The sequence below is a fragment of the Balaenoptera borealis genome, assembly GCF_965194805.1.
Source record: "Balaenoptera borealis genome assembly, chromosome: 6".
NCBI classification, from domain to species: Eukaryota; Metazoa; Chordata; class Mammalia; order Artiodactyla; family Balaenopteridae; genus Balaenoptera; species Balaenoptera borealis.
Window position 1 is genome coordinate 19,372,984 of NC_138863.1, and position 24,242 is coordinate 19,397,225.

The 24,242-nt window shown below is 54.8% G+C and overlaps 1 protein-coding gene and 1 long non-coding RNA gene across 12 annotated transcripts in view; one reads left to right on the forward strand and one right to left on the reverse strand.

Annotated features, from left to right (window-relative positions):
• The window catches only part of TNS1 (tensin 1), a 229,994-nt gene that overhangs the window by 107,244 nt on the left and 98,508 nt on the right, over positions 1-24,242 (forward strand). For 10 of the 11 annotated variants that reach the window (XM_082397656.1, XM_082397654.1, XM_082397655.1 and 7 more), the window contains 3 exons: positions 7,376-7,417; positions 20,445-20,486; positions 21,270-21,320. In XM_082397656.1, the coding sequence (XP_082253782.1) occupies positions 7,376-7,417; positions 20,445-20,486; positions 21,270-21,320 (135 nt within the window). Of the gene's footprint in view, positions 1-7,375; positions 7,418-20,444; positions 20,487-21,269; positions 21,321-22,269; positions 22,391-24,242 lie in introns of those variants that run through there. The other variant, XM_082397662.1, reaches the window with a different exon arrangement.
• LOC309631385 overlaps positions 1-24,242 on the reverse strand; it is a 657,985-nt gene that overhangs the window by 54,123 nt on the left and 579,620 nt on the right. The gene's annotated exons all lie outside the window — the stretch shown is intronic.

The following is a 24,242-nucleotide window of genomic DNA, read 5'->3' on the forward strand; positions in this document are numbered from 1 at the left end:
GGACTGGGGCTCTGGGGGCAGTGACCAGTGTCGGCTGTCTGGGTCGCCCCTGTGTCTTGTCTGCTTGGGTTCTGAGTCAGAGACTGCTGGGTTTGGGGAAAGGGCCAGGCCCCCTCCTTGCCCCCGGCTGGCTCCCTGGCCCCGGAGGGGACTCTGGGCTGGGGCATGGCTCCCCGCCCCTCAGCTCGAGGTGTCCCTGGGAACAGGCCCCATCTTGCCTCCAGGAACTTGACGCAGTTCCTTTCCCGGTCCCGAGCAGAACTCTATATAAGGGAAGGAAACAGCCGAGCAGGTCAGGACCAAGCTCTGGTGAGGATGGGCGGCCTGGAGGGGAGGGCGCAGGCCTGGGGAGGAGATGGGGCCAGGGCAGTGGCCCCTTCCTCCCCAGGACCCCCCTGCCCAGGGCTTGAGGCTCAGTCTGGGAGGCCAGTGTCTTCAAGCCATGCTGGGGCTCTGCCCCTTTCACCCCAGGCCTTGTACTGGCCCAGTCCCCGCCCCCCACCCCCATGGCCAGGGCATTTCATAGCTGCCTGACCGTGAGCACCCTCGGGTCCTGAAGGGGTGCACTCCTCACCCCGGCTTCCAAGCCAAGCTCTGGTCCACTTGGCTGGGCTCCCAGCCTGCCCTTGCCTCGCTGGCAGGGGCCGACTGGGTCTTTCTTGATAGAGCCCACTGGACTCATAATGTGACCTCTGAGGTGCTGGGCTGTCCACAGACGGGGGGTCATCTGGCTGTGTCCTCAGTCATGGGGCATGCGGGCTGGATCCCCCTGGGATCATCGTCTGCATCATTCTTGACCCCTCTGGTGTCTCCTGAGTGGCCAGGGCTCAGAGGATGGCTGCGTCCTGGTCACAGGTTCTCAAGCGGGTCCCAGAGGGTGAGCAGCAGACAGAGCTGAGGGCAGGATCCTGGCTCTGTGAAGGGCAGGAAGGGGAGTGGTGCCCGCCCATGTTTTGGGTTGGGGAGAGAAGTAGAGGTTGGAGGGAGCATCGGTTCAAATGAGGTGGGGATGAGGGCCTGTAGGTTTCAGGGTGCCTGATGGCCCCTTGTCTCTAGGCTTTGGGGCTCTTCCCCCTTTGCTCCTTCCCCCATTACTATTAGTGTTACTGCACATCTCCTGCTTGCCTTAAGCTCCCCACCCTTCACCTCCCCCTGGTCCCTCTCCTACTCAGACACCTTCAGCGGCTCCCCAGTGTTGGCAGCTTGAAGTCTTAACTCCTCTGCTGGGCATTCAGAGTTGCCCATCGTCCAGCCTGGAAAGAGACTTTTTGGCCAGTCTGCCACCCTCATCTCCTTCCACGTGCCCTTCTCTTGGGTGCTGTCTCTTCCCTTCCCCCACCCTGTGTCCCAGCCAAAGGGGATTCTTTTGACATGGAAAGCCTTCCCACCTCCATGCCTTGTTTGTGTGGTTATTTCCACCTGAAAAGCCCTTTTCCCATCTCCACCTTCAAAACCTTATCCACGGACCTAGTGAGCTCCAGGCTCTGAGCAGAGCCCCAGAGCTTCTCGATGAAAATGACCCATGTGCTTCCTGCCCTCATGGGGCTTATGGGGGAGTCAGTGAGACACACAGTAGACAAACAGAAGCAATGCGTCCTCGAGGACTGGCTCGGGTACGCCCTCCTCCGTGGAGCCTGCCTGGGCCCCCCGAGCTCTCTCTGTGCTCTCACAGCCCCAGTGCCTCCACCACAGTGTGGGCCTCATCCGGCCGTGGGGACAGTGTGGCGTGCTGGGAAAAGCAGGTATTGGAGTCAGGCTGATTCGGGTATCAGTCCTGGCACTGTCACTTGGTAGATGTGCCATCTTGGATCTCACAGGATTGTTGAAGGGCTGCCTGAGATCCTGTAAGATGAGGATGCTAATAACCTACCTCAAGGGGGTCATGAAGGGTGAAGGGATAATGTACACAAGGGCTTAGAACCGTGCCAGGCACACAGTGAGCGTGCAGAAAATTTTAGCAACTACCATTTATACTTCTGCCAATACTACTACTTCTAGCTGTTCGGCTTTGGGCAAGTTGCTTAAATTCTCTGAGCCTATTTACCTCAAAAACTTGTCAAAAAGATTAAATAAAATAACGTATATAATGCAGCCAGCTCACTGGCCAAAAGTGGGTGCTCTGCAAACCCCAGTTTCCTTCCTTTCCACGGATCTTCTGGTGTCATTCGAGGTGGGTGCCTGGAGTTGTTGGGACAGGGACGTGTAGCAGGTGTCAGCAAGAACTTCTGACAACCCAAGTGTTGTATTCAGTAGTATTCTGAGGTATTGGGGGTTAGGACTTCAACACAAGAATTTTGGGGTATACAATTCAGCTCATAACATTTAGCGAAAAAAGCCAGAGACAAAAAGGCAAATATTGTATGATTCCTCTTGTATGAGATACCTAGAATAGGCATATTCATAGAGACAGAAAGTAGATTAGAGGTTATTAGGTGGAGATTGGGGAATTATTGTTTAATGGGTGTCGGGTTTCTGTTTGGGATAATGAAAATGTTCTGGAAATGGATAGTGGAGATGATTATACAGTATTGTTAGAGTACTCAGTGCCACTGAGTTACACTTAGAAATGGTTAAAATGGTAAATTTTATGTTACGTGCATTTTATTTTTATGTGCATTAAAAAAAAGGGACTAGCAAGACATAGGAGGAAAAAGCCCTTTTCTGCTCAGGATTATATGAAATGCTCGATTCAGAGGCTCAAGTGGTTCTAGTTTTGGCTGAGACCAAGGCTGTCCTCCAGCCCTGGGGGCCAGGTGGATGTGGGTGTGGGAAGCCTCTCTGGAGGGCTGGGATTTCATGTAACCAATCCTGAGACTTGAGGATGGGAGTGTCACCCAGCTGGGGACCAGGTCCTGCCACTCGTCAGGTAGTGAGGTGATGGGGGCGGTGGGAGGCGGGTTGGGTTTTCACCTACAGCTCTCCCCTTGCCAGCTGATTGACCCTGGATAAGTGTTATGATCTCTTCGAGCCTCCATTTCTTCATCTGTAAAATAGGAGCAATATTGCTGACTCTGCAGTATTGGAGGGTCTCAGAGACATAGGCATATGGTAGGATTAACTCCCCTGCTCATAGTAGGTGCTTAACAAATGGCAGTGATTTTACCACTGATGGTGACAGGTGCTTCCTTTCCTCAGACCTTGAGTCTCTTTCACCTTTCCACAAATCTTTTGTGTGTACCTACTGTGTGCTGGGACCAGCGTGATGAACAAGACATGCTCCCTGCCCTCATGGCATTTGATTTCTAGAGGGGGAAACAGATTATAGACAAGAAAATAAACACATCTATTATTACAAATTGTAATTAGGTCTGTGAAGGAAGACATAGGAGTTCAGGAGAGAGAATATCTCTGTGTAATCTGTGTGTGTGTGTGTGTGTGTAACTTAAGGGAGTCAGAGAGGGCCTCTCTCTGGGGTGGTGACATTTAAGCCAAAGCCAGAAGGAGAGGAAGGACCCAGCTATGCAGACAGCTGGGCTAAGAACATCTGGGCAGAGGGAACAGTATAAACAGAGCCCCTGAGGAAGAACAGAGCCAGGTGTGTCCCAGGGACTGAGAGGAGCCTACCCCTTGCATGTGGCTTTGGGTCCTGGACAAGGGGGATGGGCACAGAATGATGGTGGGGAGAAGGGCAGGGGCCAGGTTGGGCAGAGAGCTCTTTGCTTGGGCTGCCTGCTGACTGGTGCTTTAGACCCTCCTGTCCTGGGGGAGTCTCCGAGCCTGTGCCCTGTTGTTGGCACTGTGCCTGGGGACCTTTGAAATTCAGAAAATATTAGTAGTGTGGGGCTGATGAATGCCAGGCATTGGCCTCGATCGGGCCTGGTAACACTCACATCCCGGCATCCCCGGCTCTCTAATTGCGGAGCCGCACTGTTCTGCTGCAGTGGCCTTGGGCAAGTTGTTACCCTTTCTGTGCCTTCGTTTCTTCATCTGTGAAATGGAGATAATAACCCAAATGTATAACCCATACATTTAAAAAATATATATTTATTTATTTGGCTGCGCCAGGTCTTAGTTGCAGCACGCGGGATCTTCGTTGCCGCATGCGGGATCTTTTAGTGGTGGCGTGAGGACTCTTAGTTGCAGCACGTGGGATCTAGTTCCCTCACCAGGGATCGAACCCGGGCCCCCTGCATTGGGAGTGTGGAGTCTTAACCACTGGACCACCAGAGAAGTCCCAACCCATACATTTTCTATTAGGATCAAATGAGTCCTGGGAAAGGGCTTAGGACAGTAACAGACACATAGGCACATCCCGTAAGCTTCCTGTTACCGCTCTCGTTGTGTATGGCTCTGTGGAAATTCGTGTTTACAGGAGAGTCGACACAGCAGAGAGGGCAGGAGCATGTCTCTGTCTGGAGCCAGACTGCTGGGTTTGCATCCTGCCTTCTCTGCTGGACAGTTGATTAATCTCTGTGTCTTGGTCTCCTCATCCACAAAACTGATGCTCAGGGTGGTTGTGAGAATGGAGTGAGTTAATTTATGCAAAGTACAAAGCGCAGGGCCTGGCATGTAGCAAGTGCGATGGAAGTATTTGCTGCTGCTGCTACTTTTATTGTCGTTATAGTTTTCAGAATCGAAAGGCTGAGCCTCAGGCCCACCAGCACCCACTGTGTGCAGATGCGTAGTGGAGGGAGACCTGGGGAGGAGGCTTACCTGAGGCCGACTTCCTGGGCCCAAGCCCTGAAATCCTACGCTGCCAGCCCTGGGGAGGCAAATGGTGGGCATCCCAGCGTCTGCCCCCTCTGCAGAGGGAGGCTTCCTAGCTGAGGTCCCCAGGGGCCAGTGGGAGTGGTCACTGCTGGCCACAGGGCACGGGCCAGAGTGGCAGGGGGCCCTGGCTCTGCCTGGCACATTCCAGGCTCCTGAGAGGGTGGCCAGGGGCCAGGGTGCCGGAGGGAAGGAGAGAGCCTTTTAAGGAAACATTTCTCTGCTTAAAAAAAAAAAAAAAAATAGAGAGAGACAAGAAACACTGAAACACACAACAAAGTTAGTGGGCTGGCTGGCCGGCTGGCCTGGAATGCACAGCTGTGGGCGGTGGGTGGAGGAGGCCACTGGGGGGCAGCAGGCCACGAGGGGGCACCCAGGCCTCAGGCCCTCGGACTGAGGGTCCTCAGCTGCCCCTCAGATCTCAGTCCTCGGGGGGGACAGGGAAGGGACCTGGGGTCAGGTCCCATTTTTTCCACTGCCTTGGGGTGGTGCTGGGGGAGCAGCTCTCCCTCTTGTCTCAGAGGACACCTGTCCATCCTGCCCTTGCCTCAAAATGTGTCCGTAACGCCCTCTCTCACTTCCCCAAGCCCCAATCCCGAATGGAGACTAGACACCCACTCTCATGGATTGCAGGTGGAGACGGTGGCGGTGGACGTGGCTGGCCCGTGGCTGGCCCGTGGCTGGGAGGCCGTGGCAGTAGCCGGCAGCATGCCCTCCTCTTGCAGCTGATCCCACATTTAGGTTCCCAGCCTCATCCCAGCTCTAGCTCCAAGGAAAGTAGCAGATCAGGGCACGCTGCTCTGTGGATTGACCCGCTCCCACCCCGGCTTGAGGGCCCATGGGTGATAGGAGGAGTGGCGACAGGAGATGCTGGGAGCCTGGCCCCATGAGGTTGAAACCTACAAGCCTCAGAGTGGGATTTGGGGCTGGGGACAGGAGGAGACAGGCAGGAGGCCACTGCTGGATGCGGGACTCCTGCCCTCAAGGTGCCTAGGGGATAGCATTGTCCCCGTGGCTGAGACCTTGTCGGGTGGGCAGGGTGCCTTGAAGGCTGCAGCCACCTCCGGACTTTCCTGCCCTTCTGGCCTGTTCTTCTGGCATCCTCCACCCCACCCTTGGCCACTGATCAGCTGTGTGACCTTGGACAAGTTGTTTAACTTCTCTGTGCCCCTTGCACTTCAAACGGAGGTATAATAGTACCTACCTTATTGGGTTGTTGAAAGGATTACATGAGTTAACATGGGTAAGGCATTGGTAATGATACCTGTGCACATTCAATATGCATTATATGTGTTAGATATTGTTCCTTCCTTTTTTTTTTTTTTTTTTTGGCTTCATATGTGATTCTCCCAAGTCCTAGAGTAATGCTGAGTACAGGGTGATAGGTACTGAGGTTCAACTCAGGCTTCTTTGCTGGAGAATGAGGTGGGCAGGGAGCCTGCAGTGTGGCCGGGTCAAGAACCCAGGGGTGCTACCTCCCAGCCTCTCCACCCCTTCCAGAGCCCGGGACACACCGTCCCACAGGTATGGTTCCCTCCTAGGCGGGTATGTCAAGCTGGGTGATCCCTGGGGCTGGTCAGATGCTAGAACAGGGTCAGGTGAAGGAAGGGCCCAGCTGAGGGTGAGGCTTCTATGAACAGCCAGCTGTAGCCCGGGCTGTCGGCTGGGGCGGGGGCCCGGGTTGCCCACTGTTTGAGGAGGCAGCCCCCCACTCTGGCGATCCACGGCTTATGTCCAGACACCCTCATGCCCGGAGTGGGGGGTGAGGGGCGGGAGAGCTTCCCCTGCTGTCCCCTCTGTGGGCCCCCTGCCTGGTGTTTGGGTCAGGAATTAGAGCCAAGGTTGAGGTATGAGCTCCAAGAAAAACGTGTCCCAGCTAGAAGAAAGGAACACATTGAGTCTCTGATAAAGGCCCCTGCTAATTGTCAGGGTAGTGGTTTGGCTGCCCGGCCCCTGGGGAGGGAGTGTTATCTCAGGGAGTGTTGTCCAGCCCCCTCCCTGCCCTCTCCCTCTGTCTTGAGGCCACATGGCCACCCCCGTCCCCCATTAGAGAAGAAGACGAGGATGATGACAGTCTTAGCTCACCCCCGGAGGGTGCTTGCACTCTTCAAGGGCTTCCACCTCTATTAGCGATGTGGCCGCCTTCGGAAGAGTCGACAGGCCCTTCCCCAGCCTGTGTCCCTGCACGATCTGGGAAACTTTGCCAGCTGTCTGCAGCTGTGACCTTTGGGTGAGGTACCTTGGCATTTGGGAGAATGGAGGAGGTGACTCTTCCTTTTCTAGAGGTCTTTAATTTTTGAAAAAATTAAATCTTACCATATTGTAGAAAATTTAGAACATATAGCAAAGAAAAAAAAATCTTTATTCTTATTGCCTTAACCCAGGTGCTTTGACCTCCAGTTTTTCTGCATATTTTTTTACGGAGTTTAAAATATGTGACTTCCATTTCACTTTTGCCTTCTGCTGCTCCCCCCACCCCCTGAGTGTTATTGCCTAAGCAGCTTTCTGTGTTGCTACACAGTCTCCCCGCTGGAGAGTGTCAGTGTTTGTGAACTGAAGGAAGGGGTGTCCAGCACGGGGTGGCGGGGAGCAGAATGATCTCAGGAGGCCCTGGTTTTCTCTGGGGATGAAAGATGCTAACCTTGCCCTTTCTCTGTTCCTCCCACAGGTGGCTGCCCCCTGCGTTCCACCATCCAGCCATGAACTGGTGGTGAGTGAAAGCCCATGCCCTGTCCTGCCAGCCCTGCCTCCCCTCTTTCCTCAGCTCCCGCTGCAGCTTGCTTGAGACCCAAGCATGCTGGTAGCCCCCATGGGTGCTGGGCCATTAGGTAATGACGAGGAAGGGGCCATGTCCCGAGACCGAAGCTGGACTGGGAGGAAATGAGTCATGAGGTCCTTTCATGACTTCATGAGATGCGGGGCCTCCTATTTCAATCTTGAGACTTAAGTCCTTGGAAAAACCCATAAAAGGACATCTCGCCTGTCTCTAGGCCTGGCCAGGTGCCTGTTGTCCTGGGGCTTACAGAACCAGGGAATGGCATCTCCTTCCACCCGCCTGGTCCCTGGTCAGGTACCCTTTGGCTGGAGGCAGGGGGAAGGATGGCATGACCCACAAGGGTCCAGACACCTGGGCAGTTGCTCACGTTCAGGTGGCCTGTTCCACCTCCAGTCTCCTTCGCTGACTCTGCTTTTCTGCCTTCTCTCCGCATCCCCCGCTCCTCCCTCTCTCTGCCAATCAGGTTTCCAGAAAAGCATGGATGGGGCAGGACTCCTGTGAGTTGTGGGCTGTGGAGAGAGGCCTGCTCCAGACTGATCCCAGCTGGGCTGATTTGGAATTTTTCCCTCCCTGCCGTCTCTCTGCCTTCTTTCCCTTCAGAGGTCCCTCTTGCTCCCCAGCCCAGCACAGGAGGCAGGCGGGGCCCTGGAGCCTGGAGAGGGAAGCGCCTGCCTGCGTGCAGGTGCCTGTGTGTGCGTTTGCGCGTGGGGTGCGTCACGGAGGGCCCCCGTGGGCACCATCCGACTGGCTGGTGTGGAGGTGCCTATGGTGACACTGATGTGGGTGGGAGTCTGGGGGAGGCGGCAAGGGTGCCAGGAGGTATCTGCACACCCGTTCGGTGACTTGCTCAGTTTGGATACTGGAATCTCACTCAGGTCTCCTGGCCTTTTCTCCTCTAACACCTGTTTGCTGTATGACAATGTGCCAGTCCCTGCCCTCTTTCTGGGCCTCAGTTTCCCTCTCCGTCAAAGAGAGGGATTGCACTGGATGCTCCAAAGGCTTTCTCCGTCCTGATACATATCCCTCCTCCCTCCCCCCCCCCCATTCAGGGTCATCGGTGGAATGAAATAAAGTATGCAAAAAAAAAGTATGCCAAAGTGCTTGTGACTCTTAGCTGTCTTTGGACCCACAGCAGTGTCCCTGCTCTCTGCCCTCCCGGCCCAGGCTCTGCTTAGCTCTTTCCCTTCCTTGCATCGGCCCCTCTTTCCTAATCTCACTGGGCTCAAACCCTTCTGGGCCTCGGCACTGCGTGGCTGTGCGGCTCCAGATGTGGAGTATTATTCACGCAGAGCTCAGTTGAAGGTCATCTGACAACAGCAGGGGGTGGGAGTGGGGTGCTGTGGGGATGAGGCCAGAGCGCAGGCCTGGTTTGGAGCTGCCAGGGAGAAATCCCTCTGGGACTGTGGAGGGACACCGTGGAGGGCGGGTGGGGAGGGGTGAGCCTACGTCTCATCATTTCAACCCAACTTCCACTTCGCTGCTGAGAACAGAACGTCCTTGGCTGGTCTAGTGTGGCTGGGGGTCTCCGGGGTTTAGGGCTCTCCAGGCAGAAGCCAGACGCCTGACCTCTGGGAGTCTTGTGAGCTTTGTTTACGCGAGGAAGGGTCAGGGGTTGGAACAGAAGGGAATAGGTTGGCATTCTGGCTGGAGGGATTGCAGTCAGATACCAGAAGGGACTCCTGCCTGAGCCAGGTTGTGGAAGCTTCCCATCTCTGTGATGTGCCCCATCTGGACAGGGGGGGCTCTGATCTTCGCGGAGGTTGGATCAGCCATCTGGTGGTGGAGTGCTTGTGACACCAGAGGTTTTCCCATCTGAGTCAGGACCTGCCCCCTCCCCCCTCCCCCAGCAGTGGTCAAAGAGCGAGGGAGTTCCACTGCCTCCCTCTGGATCCCGGCTCCCCAGGCCCTGGGTCTGTGGCCGTGGACACATTGCTTAACCTCTCTGGACCTCAGTTTCCCCTCTGCAGGTTGGGACTTAGTAATAGTACCTACCTAATAAGGCTGTGAGGAAAATGAAAGGAGCAAATTAACTCACTGAATTAATCTGTATTCAGAATCCTCCAGTGGCTGCCCACCACTTGGAGTAAAGGCCCAGGTTCTTCCATGAGTCTACACAACCCTGCACAATAGACAGATTTCCTCTCTAACCTCGTCTTCAGAAACTCCCTCGTTCACTCACTCTGCTGCAACTACCTGGCCTTCTTGCTGGTCCTTGAACATACCAGGAAGATGCTGCCTCAGGGCCTTTGCACTTGCAAAGCTTTCCTGCAGATACTTGCCAGGCTCTTTCCCTCCTTGAGGTCTTTACTCAAGTGTCAGATTTCCCTTCCCCCAGCAACCCTCTCTCCCTTCCCTGCTTTCTTTGCCCCTCAGCATATGTCACCATCTTACTTGCTTATCTTGTTTAAAAGACTCCCCTAACATGTTTAGCATGTGAACTCTATGATGACAAGGGATTTCTGTCCTTTGTGTTCATTGCTGTATCCCCACTGTCTGGCACACAGTAGGTGCTCAATGCACGTTTACTGAGTGGCTGGAAGAAAGGCATTCAGCCAGATGCCCGGCACAGATTAGGTGCTCAATAAATAGGACAGCTGTCCTCTATCCCTTACTGGTGGGCCGTGGGGGCCTATTAGAGGGGCCAGCCTCTAGCTGGAAACTCAGCTGCTGTCCCCGGGGAGGGAAAGTGGCCCAGGGGAAGCCGGGAGAAAGTTTGGCTTCCCCCAGAGAGCACTTAGCACCTGTTTCCTCACGGCAGGCAGGCAGGCAGGCGAGTGCTTTGAGCAGGTTCACAAGAGGGAGGAAAGGGCGGGTTTTATTTTTCCTTCCTTTTCCCTTTGCTGCCTGCCTTCAGCCTCTGTAGGGCTGGTCTCTGGCCTCCCCGCCCCTTCCCTCTTGCTTCACACTGTGTGTCTGTGTGTTTGTCAAGTTTTCTCCATGCCCCCAGCTCTCCCTCTGGCCTTCTCACCCATCTTACTTCAGTCCTAACCCCCTGGGATTGGGACCACTCATCCCTGGGCCCAGGATTTCTGCCAGCCTCTGTGCCCTGCCAGCCAAACACATTTTCCAGCCCGTGCCAGGCCAGCCAGGGCAGAGTGGCTTAATCTTCAACCCATGTTTTCGTCTTACTCAACAGATGTTGCCCAAGGCCTTGGGTAGAAGGCTTCTAGGGTCACCTCCCTCCTGTGGGGTCCACCGGCGGGGGCAGGATGGAGAGGGGTGAGGGTGTGTTTGCTGTGGGCGCTCCTGATCCTTGGAAAGTGCTGAAGCAGGTTTTCTCAACTTCTGAAAAATAAGAGTCAAAAGAAACTTCCCAAGGGTGATGGCCAAGTGGAGTGGCCACCCAGGTGGGCCAGATATGAGCCCTTCTGCACGTACGGCCTGGCACCCAGGAGACCTGGTGGGGGGGGGGGGAGAGCCGTGTGGGCACTGCTTCTCCTCCGCAGGCCAGCCCCGTGGCAGATGCTTGAAATGTCCTGTGCAACGAAACCCATCGCAGGTGGGGTGGAGAGTCTGCGGTGGGGGAGGTGGATGGGGAATGGGAATGCCAGGTTGGTTTCACCTATAATAGTAATCAGAGCAATAGCAAAAAGTTAACCCTTGTATGGAACTTTCTTTGCAGACCTTTGTTGTGAAAGTTGTATGAAAATAAACTCATTTATCCTTCACAGTGATGCAGTGAGGAAGGTGCTGTGATTATCCCAGTGTCTCAGATGAGGAACACACTTGAGGCCTAAGGCCACAGAGCTATTTGAAGGGGGCACTGGGATTTCGACTCAGTATGGTCCACACTCGTAACCATAATAATGACAAACATGACTGGCTTGCACAGCAGCTGCGGTTTTCAGAACCCTTACCCTGACACCGGGCCACCCCGAGCCCACAGTGACTTGTGTGAAGGTCTGGACAGGTGTGAGCCCTTCCTGGGGAGAAGAGCAAAGTGGGGCTCAGAAAGGCCAGGTGACTGATTCATAGTCATGCAGCGGTGGCAAGGGCTGGGGTCAGGACTGGGGTTGTGGATTCCTGGGCCTGCTTTCTCCCCGATACCCTCAGTACTTGCTGCTGATGTAAATAACTGATATTGCCAAGTGGGCTTCTCCTGGGTTTCTTCTTCTAAACAGTGCCAGCCATGAGCTGGCTTCTCCATTTGCCAGCAGGCCTGGGATTTAGGGGCAGGTCTATCCATCCATCTATCTGCCATCCATCCAGCATCATCTCCTGAACGCCTGCCTTGTGCCAGGACTGTTCTCATGCTGGGGCTGCAAGGTTCTTTTCTGCTGAGTGCCAGGGCTTCTGGAAGGCAGGTGGAGATGCAGTAGGCACGGAGCCATAGGAGTGAGAGGACTGGAGGCCATCTAGTCAAATCCTGCTCTTTCCCAGGGGAGGAAACTGAGGCCCTGGGATTTATTTTTTGCTCTAATTCATTTCAAAAATTATGGTAAAATACACGTAACATAAAAATTACCATCTTAACCATTTTTGAGTGCACAGTCAGTGGATTAAATACATCCATTTCATTGCACAACAATCACCACCATCCACCTCCAGAAGGCTTTTTATCTTGTAAAACAAAAAACTCTGCACCCATTAAATAAGAACTCCCCAGTCCCTGCCAACCACCATTCTACTTTCTGTCTCTCTGAATCTGACTACTCAAGTACCTCATGTAAGTGGATTCATACAATATTTGTCCTTTTGTGACTGTCTTATTACACCTAGCATCATGTCCTCAAGGTTCATCCATGTTGTAGCATGTGTCAGAATGTCCTTCCTTTATTTTTAAATTAATTAATTAATTTATTTTTGGCTGTGTTGGGTCTTTGTTTCTGTGCGAGGGCTTTCTCTAGTTGCGGTGTGCGGGGGCCACTCTTCATCGTGGTGCATGGGCCTCTCACTGTCGCGGCCTCTCTTGTTGCGGAGCACAAGCTCCAGATGTGCAGGTTCAGTAGTTGTGGCTCACGGGCCTAGTTGCTCCGCAGCATGTGGGATCCTCCCAGACCAGGGCTCGAACCCGTGTCCCCTGCATTGGCAGGCAGATTCTCAACCACTGCGCCACCAGGGAAGCCCTGTCCTTCCTTTTTAAGGCCGAATAATATTCCAATGTGTGTATATACCACATTTTACTGATTCATTCATCTGTCGATGGACACCTGGGTTATTTCCATGTTTTAGTTACTGTGAATGATGCTGCTGTGAGCATGGGTGTGTAAATATCTCTTTGAGTCCCTGCTTTCAGTTACTTTGGGTATATACTCAAAAATTGAATTGCTGGATTATATAGTAATTCTGTTTCTGATTTTTTTGGAGGAACCACCATACTGTTTCCCACAGCGGCTGTACCATCTTATATTCCCACCAGTAGCGCACAAAGGTTCTAATTTCTCCACATCTTTGCCAAAACTCTCTTCTTTTCTCTTGTCTTGTCTTCTCTCCTCTCCTTTTCTTTCTTTTATTTATTTATTTATTTATTTATTTTTTTGGATAGTAGCCATCCTAATGGTTGTGAGGTGGTGGTCCTGAGATTTTCAAATGAGTTTCTCAAGGTGCCCCTGGGGCGAGGAGGCATCACGCTGCCTCTTGGAAGAAGAGAAGGGACCAGAGAAGCACGTGGAGCCCCGCAGCCTGGCGCTGCCATCTTGCTCTCCATCAGGGAGAGTGGCCAAAAGTTGCTTTAGTTCATTCGAACTCCCAGCCCTGATGCATTTCATCCGAGGGCACTGAGGGGGCCATGGGTGGCCATCTTTGGGAGATTCTGGAAAATGGAACAATGCCAGGAGAAATGAGCCCGAGAGAGTCTTGATTCCAAGAGTGATGAGGGAGGTTGGAAATCCAGTTTGTGCACTACCTAGACTGCTTAGTCTGGAGAGGGAGAATACGGGCAGGTGCAGAATAGGAGAGAGAACGTCTTGAAGGACAAGCTGGCTTCCTTTCTGTTGCTCTCCAAAGTAGAACCTCGTAGATGGAGGGTCTCATAAAGAGGGGGAGACTTGGGTGTAAAGAAGAGCTTTCTAACACCTAAAAAGGCCCATTGGGGCTGTCTTAGGGAGTTGCTGTCACTGGAACACATACTCACTGACGCCTGTTAGGGTGCAGATGGGAGTTTCCCTCCCTGGGGGGGAGCTTAGGTAGAAGTCCTCAGGGCCCACTGAGGTCCCGCCCTTAAGCTGGGCTGTGAAGGGACATGGTCTCCAGAGGTCAAGGCACTTATGAATGTGCTTACCACCTCCCCTTTGACCCCCACTGGGAGAGGCCCCAGTTGGGTGAAGGGCCCTGCCCTCCAGGGACCCTGTTCAGTGTGGGAGAGAGAGAGAGAACTCTACGGTGGAAATGAATTAGTGCCCTCCTCGGGGGTTCTGACTGGAGGTGGCTTTGGGGCCCAGGGGGTGCTGCAGTCCATCTGTGCTGCGCTGGTTGAGGAAGTCTGCCTGCTGTTCCAAGTCCAGGTTAAGATTTGAGCAAATGGAAGAGAGGAGGGAAGGAGAGAGTGCCTTCCAGAAGGTGGCAGGGCTGGAACAGAGAAGGGGTAGGGCCTTGGTGCAAATGACCAAGCCTGATGGAGGCTGGAGCAAATCCAGTGTCCTCGCTGGGGGGATGAGGGGCCAGGCAATCTTGTCTCACCTTGGTGGGGCTGGCTGGGGTGCCTGTGGGAAGAGCCTGGGTGTGGGAATGGAGGCGAGAGTAGTGTGGCATGGTGGTGGGGAGTGATGAGATGGGAGCAGAGTCTGCAGATAGGGGAGGGGGGAAGGCAGTGGAGTCTACCCAAGGAAGAGGCGGCCAGATAAGGGAGGAATCCAGAGCCAGGTTGGGGAACTTGAACTTGATGAGCCAAGCACTAAGGGCCATTGTGGGTCCTTGAGTGGGGAAGTGACCCAAAGCACGCTTTGAGAGTGGGAGTCTGCTGCCAGCGGTGGGGTGTGGCTCGGTGGAGAGGGGGCTGCCAGGAAGAGGGCTGGGTAGACCAGACACGAGGCTGGGGCAGGTGCTCAGCATGGGGCGGAGGATTTGTGCAAGGGCGGTCAGAGGCGCATGGAGGAAGGGCCTGGGGAGGCACAGAGAGCCCCTGGCTGAGAGGGAGGAGAACAGCATCCTGGGGAGGGGAGTGTGGCAGGAGGGTGTGAGAAATATTCCAGCAGGATGGGGTGGGGCGGGGGAGTCCGCAGTTGCCTCGCCTCAGCAACCTGGAGTCGGGTGCTGGGTCCCTCGGGGTGAATTATGGGGGGCCCTGAGGACAGGAGTGGGCTTGCCCAGTCCCCTCCCTGGGGGTGCAGGGAAAATCAGGCGTCATGTTCCATTTAATCACATCCAGCCTGTTCTTTTACTCTGGTGGCCTCTGCCTGCCTGGGAGAGGATATGGCCCCTGGAGCGACTTCCCCCAAACACTCATGGGACCTGGGCTGCCGGCACCCTCTCTCCAGCCCCTTGCGCTCCGTGTTGAAGCTCTCCCTTCCGGGGATGCTGGGAAATAACACGGGGCGAGGGGCTGACCTGTGCTCACGTGGAGCTCGCCAACCTCCCCGGAAACTCAGTTTTTCCTCATTCAGAGTGCTTCCCTGCTGCCGCTGCTGTGTGTTTTTGTTGTTACCAAGGTGCTGGTCCCCCGACTGGCTGTGGGGTCTGCTATGTGCCCTCCCAGCCACGCCCCCTCTAAGTGCCCCATTAATGGTGCTTCCCTGCCCTTCCCTTTGGCTTTCAGTTCCCTCTCTTCATCTGCTTAGGGTTCTATTTTGAGAACGAGTGAGCCTAGAATATCGTGCTCTGGGTCCTGGGGCTGAGGACATCCTAGCCCGCCCCCCACTCCTTTGCCAGCTCCCTTCCTCTCCTGACAGGCAGGCAGCGCTGGCCCTGACCTCCCAGTCCGTCTGTCCAGTGGCAGTAGATGTGATGTCATGGGGTCTTTTTTGTCCTGAAAAACTGCCCGGATTCCAGGCCTCCCAGGGGGCAAGAGTGGAGAGAGCTGGAGGGGTGGAAGGGGGGAGGGTGTGAGGAATTTCTGGACGGAATGTTCCTCTGGAGGCTGAGTCCGCGTTCTGCGCCGGCCCCCCTCCCCCCAGTCCAGGGCTTGGGCACCTCCCCCCACCCGCTATGGCCCTCTGCCTTTTCCTTCCTCCAGAACAGCAGCCCACAGATACATTTTTTCCCAGCTCACCCTCCCTGCAGGCCACCGAAATGTCCTACTGCGTGAACCTCCAGGCAGTTATCCCAGCCACCGCAGCCTCTGCAGACCGGCCCCTCCTCAGGCCCACACCGTTGGGGGTGGGTAAACGCATGGAGAGGGCATGCATGTCTTTTTTTGGAAAAAAGCCCCCAAAAACTTGAGGAAAGGATGTGCAGCTTCCCTTATCCACACTGTGGTTCACAGCCCCTCACATTCAGGAAGTTCTCTCTGATGTCTGGTCCCAGTCTCTCCTATTGCAGCCCATTTCCTCCTCTTCCTCTGGAAGTGCATTGAAGAAGCCTTTTCCTCCTGAAGACCTGAGACAATTAGTCTTTAAGCCGCAGAAAGCTTGTTCCCAACAGGAGGGCAGTTGATTAGGAGTAAGAGGAACTGAATGAAGATTATGGCCAGGGAGAAGAGACAGAGCATGAGGGGGATGTAAGGAGCAGCATTCAAATACCAGCTGTCCTTATCTACAGGCTGTGTGACCTTGGCCAGGTTATTTAATCTCTCGGGCCCTCAGTTTCCTCACCTGTAAAATGGGATAATGCTTGCCTTGTGAGCATTGGTTATGAGGAATGATGATCGTGAAAGCAAAGAGCCCAATGTTAAGCCCAAGGCATCAATAGTACCTGCTGAGTAATTGTTGTTACTGCAGTAACATTATGAAAATGCACCTCCAGACCAGGGCCAGGAAGAGGTAAGGCAAGTGAGGCACCTGGGGTGCAAAATTGGAGAAGGTATTGCTCTCAGGGTTGTGCATCCTGAGACTAAATGCCTCCTTAAATTTTCTGCCCTAAGGGCCTCACTCTAGTCCTTCCCTTGCTCCAGACTCCCGGGTTTGAGGCCCCAGAGCAGAGTGATCCACAGATAGCAAGACTTGGCCGTCAAGTGGCACCAGGTCTAAACTCTGCCACCTGCTCCTGAGCTGGGTTCGAGTTGTCCTGCTTGGGAGCAAGAAGCATTCTGGAAGACCCCTGGTGGGGCAGTGATTTGGCTACCCTCAGCTTTGGAAAGCCTGGGTTCGTCTTGGGATTGGGCAGGGGGAGGGGCCAGGTGGGGAGGTGCCATCCTTGTCGGGGTTCTGTCTGCTTCATCCTTCTACAGCTGAGTCTGAGGAAGAAGGAAGAGCAGAGTCCGCCAACCAAGAGCCAAGAGCTAACCCTACCTGCAGGCTGGCTGGGGATTGGGGTGAGGGGCAGTGGGTGAGCTCAGTGATGGGCTTTATAAAACCTGGGTGCCCACCCGAGTCCTGCTATGCACCTCACTGTGAGAAGCTGGGCGAGACATACCCGCACCTCTCTGTACCTCAGTTTCCCCATCTGTGAAATGGGGAGGGAGGAGATGGTGTCTGAGGAGTGGTGTGCAAAGATGGTGTGTGTGTGTATGTTTCCGTGCTAACGGTAGGGTGACAGCCGAGGCTTAGTGGGTCTCTGCCAGCCACTGAAACTCTGGGGCTGTGGCCTCGGGAGACCACAGCCCTGATGGCCTGGGAGCTTTCCCTAGTATACCCAAGCTTCCCTGCAGGGCCTAGGGCAGGGGCAGCCTCAGGGGAGAACACCCACCCCCACCCCGCCCCATGATGAGTTCCCTCGCCTTTTTCATTCCCAGTAGCCCCAGAGCTGGCAGTGAATGGAAAGCGAGAAGCAGGACTTCAATCCCAGGAGGACTGGGGTGGAAGGGAGGGGTGGGGAGCGCAGCGTGCCTGCTGGGCTGTGTTTGCAAACACTGCAGGAAAACACTGGGTGTTGGGGTTGGAAGGGGTTTTTGGAAATTTTTAGCTCCTCAGAAGGCCTCTCCACCAGTATGTTGAAGGCAGGCGTCTGATGGCTGGCCCTGTGGCTGGCCTCCAGCTGGTGTGGGGAAGGGGTGGGAGCAGAGGGGCTGGTGCTCAGATGATTGCTGGCAGGGAGAGAAGTTTCTCTTGCCCTGCTGAGGCCTGTGGTTTCTAATGTTGACTCCCTGGTCTGCACTGTGTCAGACCCAGGAGGGACGGGGCAGGAGGGTCAAGGTGGGGCAAGGTGGGGCAGAGTGGGCTGGGAGAGGGCCTGGCCTTGGACCTGTGCAGTCACAGCTGATAAATAACAGCTCACATTTACTGAGAGCTTCCTAAGTGCCAGGCCCCGTTCTAAGTGCTTTCTGTGCTTCATCTCATTTGCTTCTCACAAAAGAGGACCATGCCTTCCTGCTGAAGAGCAGCAAGGACAGAGTGACCTGCTTGAGGTCACAGAGTTAGTAGCAGAGAGAGTCAGGACGTGGCCCAGCTGTCTGCTGCCAATGCTGTCAGACTAGACCAGTGGTTTTCAAAGTGTCATCCCCAGACCTGGAAACCTGTTAGAAATGCACATTCTTGAGTCCCTCTCTAGGCTACTGGATCCAACCCTCTGGGGAGGGCCCAGCCACCCGTGTGTCCATCAGCAGCCCTCCAGGTGATTGGGAGTCACAGTAAAGTTTGAGACCCCCGGCTCTCCCTCTGCTCTGCCCCGTCGGGGTCTCTTGGGAGGCTGTCCCCAGAGCAGGACGAGGGGCTCTTCAGGGCCTGTAATGGGCCTGGGGCAGGTACTCTGTCTCCGGTTGCTCCATCCCACCCCAGTTCTGAACTTTCTGATCACCCCCCCCACCCCCCAGTCAGGGAGGCTGAGTATATAGACTGTGAAGAGTGAGGGCTTTGGAACTGGGAGGTCTGGGTTCAGAGTCAGTCCTGTTGTGTAGACTCTGCACGCAGAAGGTCCCTGTGATCTGCCCTCCAGGCCTTCTCCTCCCCACAGGAAGCCAGAGCAGCTCAGAGCGGGGGCAGTTGGCCCGTTCTGCCCAGCCCATGGTCTCCACGTGAGCATTACAGAGCCCTGGACCAGAAGAGATGGGTGGAGGCTCAGAGGGCTGGGGCAGGCTGGCACTGCTGCCGAGGACTCCCCGGGATGGGGCCGGGTGGTGGTTGGAGGCTGAGGGGAGACCCTGGTCCTGATTGTCAGGCAGCTCCTAGAGCTCAGTCTGGGGAAGGGATCCTGGGGGATTTCCTGTGGGCTCATTTGCCTCCTGCCCGGTGGCCTATGGCTCAGGAATGGGGTTCTGGGGGCTGGCTAGGTGAGGATGAGGGCTGGGCTGGGTGGGGACAGAATGTGGCATCTTGACTCCCCTTGCAGAGCCATCCTCAGACTCCAGGTGGGCCCACCTAGGGGGCTGGGAGGCGCTGGCTGATACGACTCCCCAGCTCCTGCTCTGTTCCTGGACTCTGTCTTCCCTCAACCCTCCCAAGCTGCCTTGACCCTGAACCACACAGGGGGTTTCATCCACCTGGAAAGAAGTTTTGGCCTCAGTCTCTTGTCTCCCGGGCAGTAGGGGGAAAGTCTGGGCGTTTTTAGAAAGAGCACTACTGCCTTCAGCTCAGCCCACTTCCTTCCTCCATCCCTATCTTGGCCCAGTTCTCCTCCCAGATGCCAGAACATTTCAGAGGTCATTCTGTCCACTCCCATGTCTTCAGACATGAGCAGCTCACCCTCAGGTCCCGGGATGGGGTTGGGGCAGGTGTTTCCTCTTCAGAGACCCACTGTTTAAACCTGGTCCATAGTCATCTCAGCACAGGCTTGTTTCCATGACCTTGACATTCATGTCCATGTCCATCTGTGTGATTCAAGGGCCCCTCTAACCACATCACTGAGTTGGAAATGGAGCCCTGGAGACCGTGGTCAGGAGGTGGCCCTGGAATGGGAAGTTTCTCTCTCATTATGGGGGAGTCCGAGGAGCCCACGTTTCAGGATGCCTTTAGTAGGAAGTTGGTCTGCGCAAGGGAAGGATGGCACCAGGATGAGGGACAGGATCAGTCCACAGGTGTTTATTGACGGCTTGCTACACATACAGCACAGTCTCCGGCCCGAGGGCTAAGGCAACTCAGTTGCCTTAAAATGCTGCTTTGAATCTGTTTCGGAGGCAGGTGGGATAAGAATCACAAATAAAAATAAAACAAGAGTTGGGGAATTAGACATATTCCCACAATGAGATTATTCACACGCTGAGGACCAGATAAGTAGCTCAGACAGTAAGGCTTACTGGAGTTCTGAGGTGGGAGAGAGAGACCCCTTTGCTGGGGTGTTCAGGGAGGGCTTCATGGAGGAGGAGAGCTAGTAAGAAAAGAGGAGAAGCTCCTCTGCAAACAAAAGCCCGGATGTGGGAATAGCAAGGGGTCTGGATGGAAGAGAGTTTTGGGGCAAGGAAATTGAGGTCTGCAAGGGCGCAGGGCCAAAGGTGGGGATGGCCCTTGAAAGCCCACTGAAGCATGAAGACTCTGGCAGGCCTGGTATCCGGGGCTGCTGTGGTTTCACACAGCATGAAGTGTAGAGACCCAAGATGGGGTTCCAACCCTTTTGTCCCCCTTAGTAGTCAATGGCTTTGGTCCACTCATCTAATTTCTCTTTATTTGTAAAGTGGGGCTCAAAGGTAGTAATAGTACTTACCTCACTGGGTTCTTGTGAATAAATGAAGCGGCTGGTGTAGGCACACATGCCTGGCAAGTAGGAACAAGAGTCACTCGCTCCTTGTTCCTTTTTGAGGGGTCGGTGACTGTCGGAGTTAGGGGCCTTAGTGAGGTTTGTCAAGCTGGATGGTTCTAGGACCAATAGGATTGTCTTTCATTTTCCAGACTCTGCCCCCCAAGCTTGGGGTCAGCACATTATGTCTGAGTCTTGGGTTGGCACCATCAGTGCTATCTCAGGAGGCCTTCTGCCCATCACGGCCACCAGCCCCGGGGAGAGAGCCAACCTGGGGATGTTTGCCCTGAGGCCTCATGCTGTTTTCTCCCTCTGCCCACAGCCTGTCAACACTGAAACTGCTCCGAAGAATGTAGTGGACACGGTGAGTGACAGCAGGTAGGGCGGGGTGAGCGCCTGGGGAGGCCGGGAAAGCATAAGCAAGATTGGGGGGAAAGTGAACAGATGTGTTTGAGGACACCCTTCTGGAGTAGATTTGGGGAACTTGGGGGAAGGATGGAGACATGGGTGGCATTGAAAGCTGGATATCGGACCATCCGCTTGTGTATTCGGAAATGGATTGCTGGGGAGCTAGGCAGACGGGGAGGGAGAGGCCCGTGGTTAAATGTGGGCTTCTTTGTTAGATATGTAGAATGTGAGAAAGCCAGGCAGATCTTTCCAAACACGTCTTTCTGACTTAGCAGAGAGACAGACGATTTCCTCAAGGCTACGTGGAGGAGGAAGGAAAGGAAGTGGGTGGGTCATGTGGTGGGGAAACCGAGGCTGGCAGCTGAGAGGCGTCTCCTGGCAATGGCCGGCACGGAGTGATGGGCTCAGAGATGGAGGACTTGGGTTCACCTCCCAACTCCTCCAAGGTTCTATTTGTGAGACTGTGGCAAGTCCTGAGCCTGTCTGTGCGTCAGTTTTCTCATCTGCAGAAATGGGAATAATAATATCTCCCCCAGGAGAGACACAAATGGCAGGGTATGGTTGGCTTTGCGGGGCCGTTAGTGGACAAAGAAATGCTACACAAACAACCAAGCCCCCTCCCAGGCCCTTCTGCCAAGCCCTCACCCCCACCACTGCCACACCCAGCAGATGAAAGACCTGATACCTTTCGATGACTTTCCTCAGCTCCCCTCTCTGATTGCCTTTTCTTCGTCTCCAGGGAGAAGGAGCCTTCCGGGGTGGAAACACACGGAAAAGCCTTGAGGAAGATGTAAGTATTCGGAAGGGAAGGAGGAAGATGCGGCGAGTCCTTGGGACGCGGGGGACGGGGGAGGCGGACAATGCCTAACATCTGCTTGTTTGGTGGGCGTCCCTCGCAGCCTCCTCTGTAGAATTGCTCAGCTCAATTCCGGAGTGGGGAGAGGGGCTGGGAGGGTGAGCAGGCCCCACGACTTAGGCACTGGGCCTTAGTCTTGGCTTCAGCCTCCAGCCCAGCTGGATCCAGAGTTGGTTTGCCCGTCACTGAGGCAGACCTTAGTGCTGCAGGGTGGGGAGGGAGGGGAGCAGAGGCTGCTGTGCGAGGCCTCGCTGGGTGGTGAGCAGTCACCAGGGCAATGGCCAGGGGAATGGGCAACACTGCAGCAAGAGGGACTAGGGGCAGAGATGAAGAGGGACTCCTGGGCTCTTGGAGGGTCATCAGCCCCTGGGGAATCACAGGCTCTGCTTCTTCGGAGGGAGAAGCCTTTGAAAATGGGGCTAAATGCCATTGATTCGGGAGGGAGCTGGAAGATGGGCTGGTTGGTCTCACGGGCTCCTCCTGCCCTGTGGTTTTGGTGGAGGGCGATGGGCAAATTCCTTAAGTGGAAGGACCCCAGGGAAGGAAAGAGGGGCTCTCCTGGGACCCTGCTTTGAGCCGAACTCGTGCCTGGGCTTGTCCTCACACCACCCCAGGGGCAGATGCCCAGCAACGTCGGACCTTTCTCTTTTTTCCCTGCCCTTCTCTGACAATTTGCCCCTCTGCTGGCCTCTCCATCCTCGCCTGCCCTGATCTGCAGAGGAACAGGGAGTGGTTTTGGCGGTTGGCACGGGGGAGCTGTTGATGGCATGAGGCCCTATCATCTGACAGCTGCCTGACCCATGGCGGGGAGGGCCTCGGAGGGAGGTGCTGGGCTTCTGCAGGCAGCACACTTCTGTGGTGAGCCCACCACCTCTGTCACATTGCCCTGGGCCAGCCCCGCAAGGCCAGCCCAGCAAGGTGGAGGTGTCCCCCGGGCCGCACAGGGCTCCGCCAGGAAGAGCAGAAACATGCCTCTCAAATTAATGGGCAAGGCTCTGTTCAAGGTATGCACGGGTCCTATGGGTGTGGAGTACACATGCTGGGATGGACCCTTGTCTGAGTTTGTGATGTTTCTGGGGCTGGGGTACAGGGGAGAAAGTAATTTTTTTGTGTGCCTGCTACTAAAGATTAACTAGCTTAATGCACACAAAGTGTATACTATGTGCTCAATAAATGTTAACCATTCTTATTACTGTCATTTTGGCTAAGGACCAGGAACTGGGCTGGGTATATATTTTGTGTGTGTGTGTGGCTGTGCTGTGCAGCATGTGGGATCTTAGTTCCTCCACTAGGGATCAAACCCATGCCCCCTGAAGTGGCAGCATGGAGTCTTAACCACTGGACCACCAGGGAAGTCCCCATTGGCTGGGTATTTTTTGATCCCTGTGACATCCCGCTATGGCAGATGCTGTGGCCCCATCTTATAGATGAGGAAACAGAGGCTTGGACGGGCTCACTGACTCAATGAATGTCTTCTCCATCCCATCCTGAGACTGCTGCCTGGATCTGGTGTTTCCAGGACTCCCAACCCTTGGCCAGGGGACAGGGCGATGGTGTGTGAACCAAGCCTTTTAGCCAATGGTCTGGACACTCTTTTATAAGCCGAGTCCTAGAGCAGTTGCTCCCCACTACTCCAGCCTGGGCCAGACAGATCCTACAAGGTAAGGCTGCAGCAAGAGAGAGTGAAGTTAGACATCATGGAGAACTTTTTGATGCAAGGGTGTGTATGACCTTGGTCCTGGAGAAGAAAGAGGTTGCTGCTTAGTTGGAATGAGAGGTTTTTTAGGAGAAAGTTCTGTTGATCTGGGATGAAAGTGTGTGTGTCTGTGCGTGCCGGGGTGGGTAAGGGTGGTGTCTTGCCTGGATATGGGAGAAGGGACAAGATGAGTTTTGGTCTAGTTAGTTTAGTTAAAGGAGTCCATGAAAGGCTAAGCAAGTGAGCAGATTCCAGAATGGCACGAGTACTGCAAAGGAAGAGAGAAAACCTAATTTTTGAGGATCCCAGACGCCTGTCCCAGGTTGAGTGACCGCAGGGTCCCCTCCCCAGCCACTGGGTTCTCCTGCAGTCTGCCTTGGGTGAGGAGACCCGTTTCCGAAGCGGCACGGTCGCTGCTCTGGGCCTGCTGCTGGGATAATGTGCCTGTTTGTTGAGCTGTTTTCCTGTCTCTGGCCCGCAGCCCAGGACTCACAGGGCAGGAATGGCTGTTTTCCTCCAACGGGGTTGGTGTGTTGCAGAGTTTGTGGATGATGTGCTGTGTCGCACTTTGTTTTGGAAAAATCCAGGCGGGTGGGCAGGAAGGAGAGAGGAAGGGGTGTGGCTGGAGGGGCTGGTGCGGAGGGGAGGGGGTGGCCACAGCCCCCAGAGGAGTCATAGGGGTGGGGAAGGGCCCCTGACGTAGATTGGTCACCAATCTCTGCCTGCCTGACATGGCCCCTGGTGTTGCTTCCAGACCCTCCTCCCAACTGTGCCCCCTGGGGACTTGGGCTCCGGAAACAGCTTTTCTTTTGGTCCAGAGCTGTTGTGTTTGGTCTATGAACCTCAAAGGAAGGCAGGACTCTTCCCACACAGTCATTGCTCCAAACCAACCCCACCCAGGTCCTGGGGTTCCCACTCTTGCTGCATGGCGGGGAAGAAGAAGGCAAAAAACGGAGCTGAGGGTCATAGATCTTGAGCTGCCCTGGAGCATCTGAGCGGTGGTCCGCAGCTGCGCCTGCAGTGAGGACCAAAGCCAACAGAGTTGGCCGAATCTGCAGCAGGAAGGGTGAGGGTTAGATACCAGGAGGAACTGCCTGATAGTAAGAGTAGTAAGACGCTGTTTGAGGAAGGCTGTGGAATTTCCTTTCACAGTGTCCTTT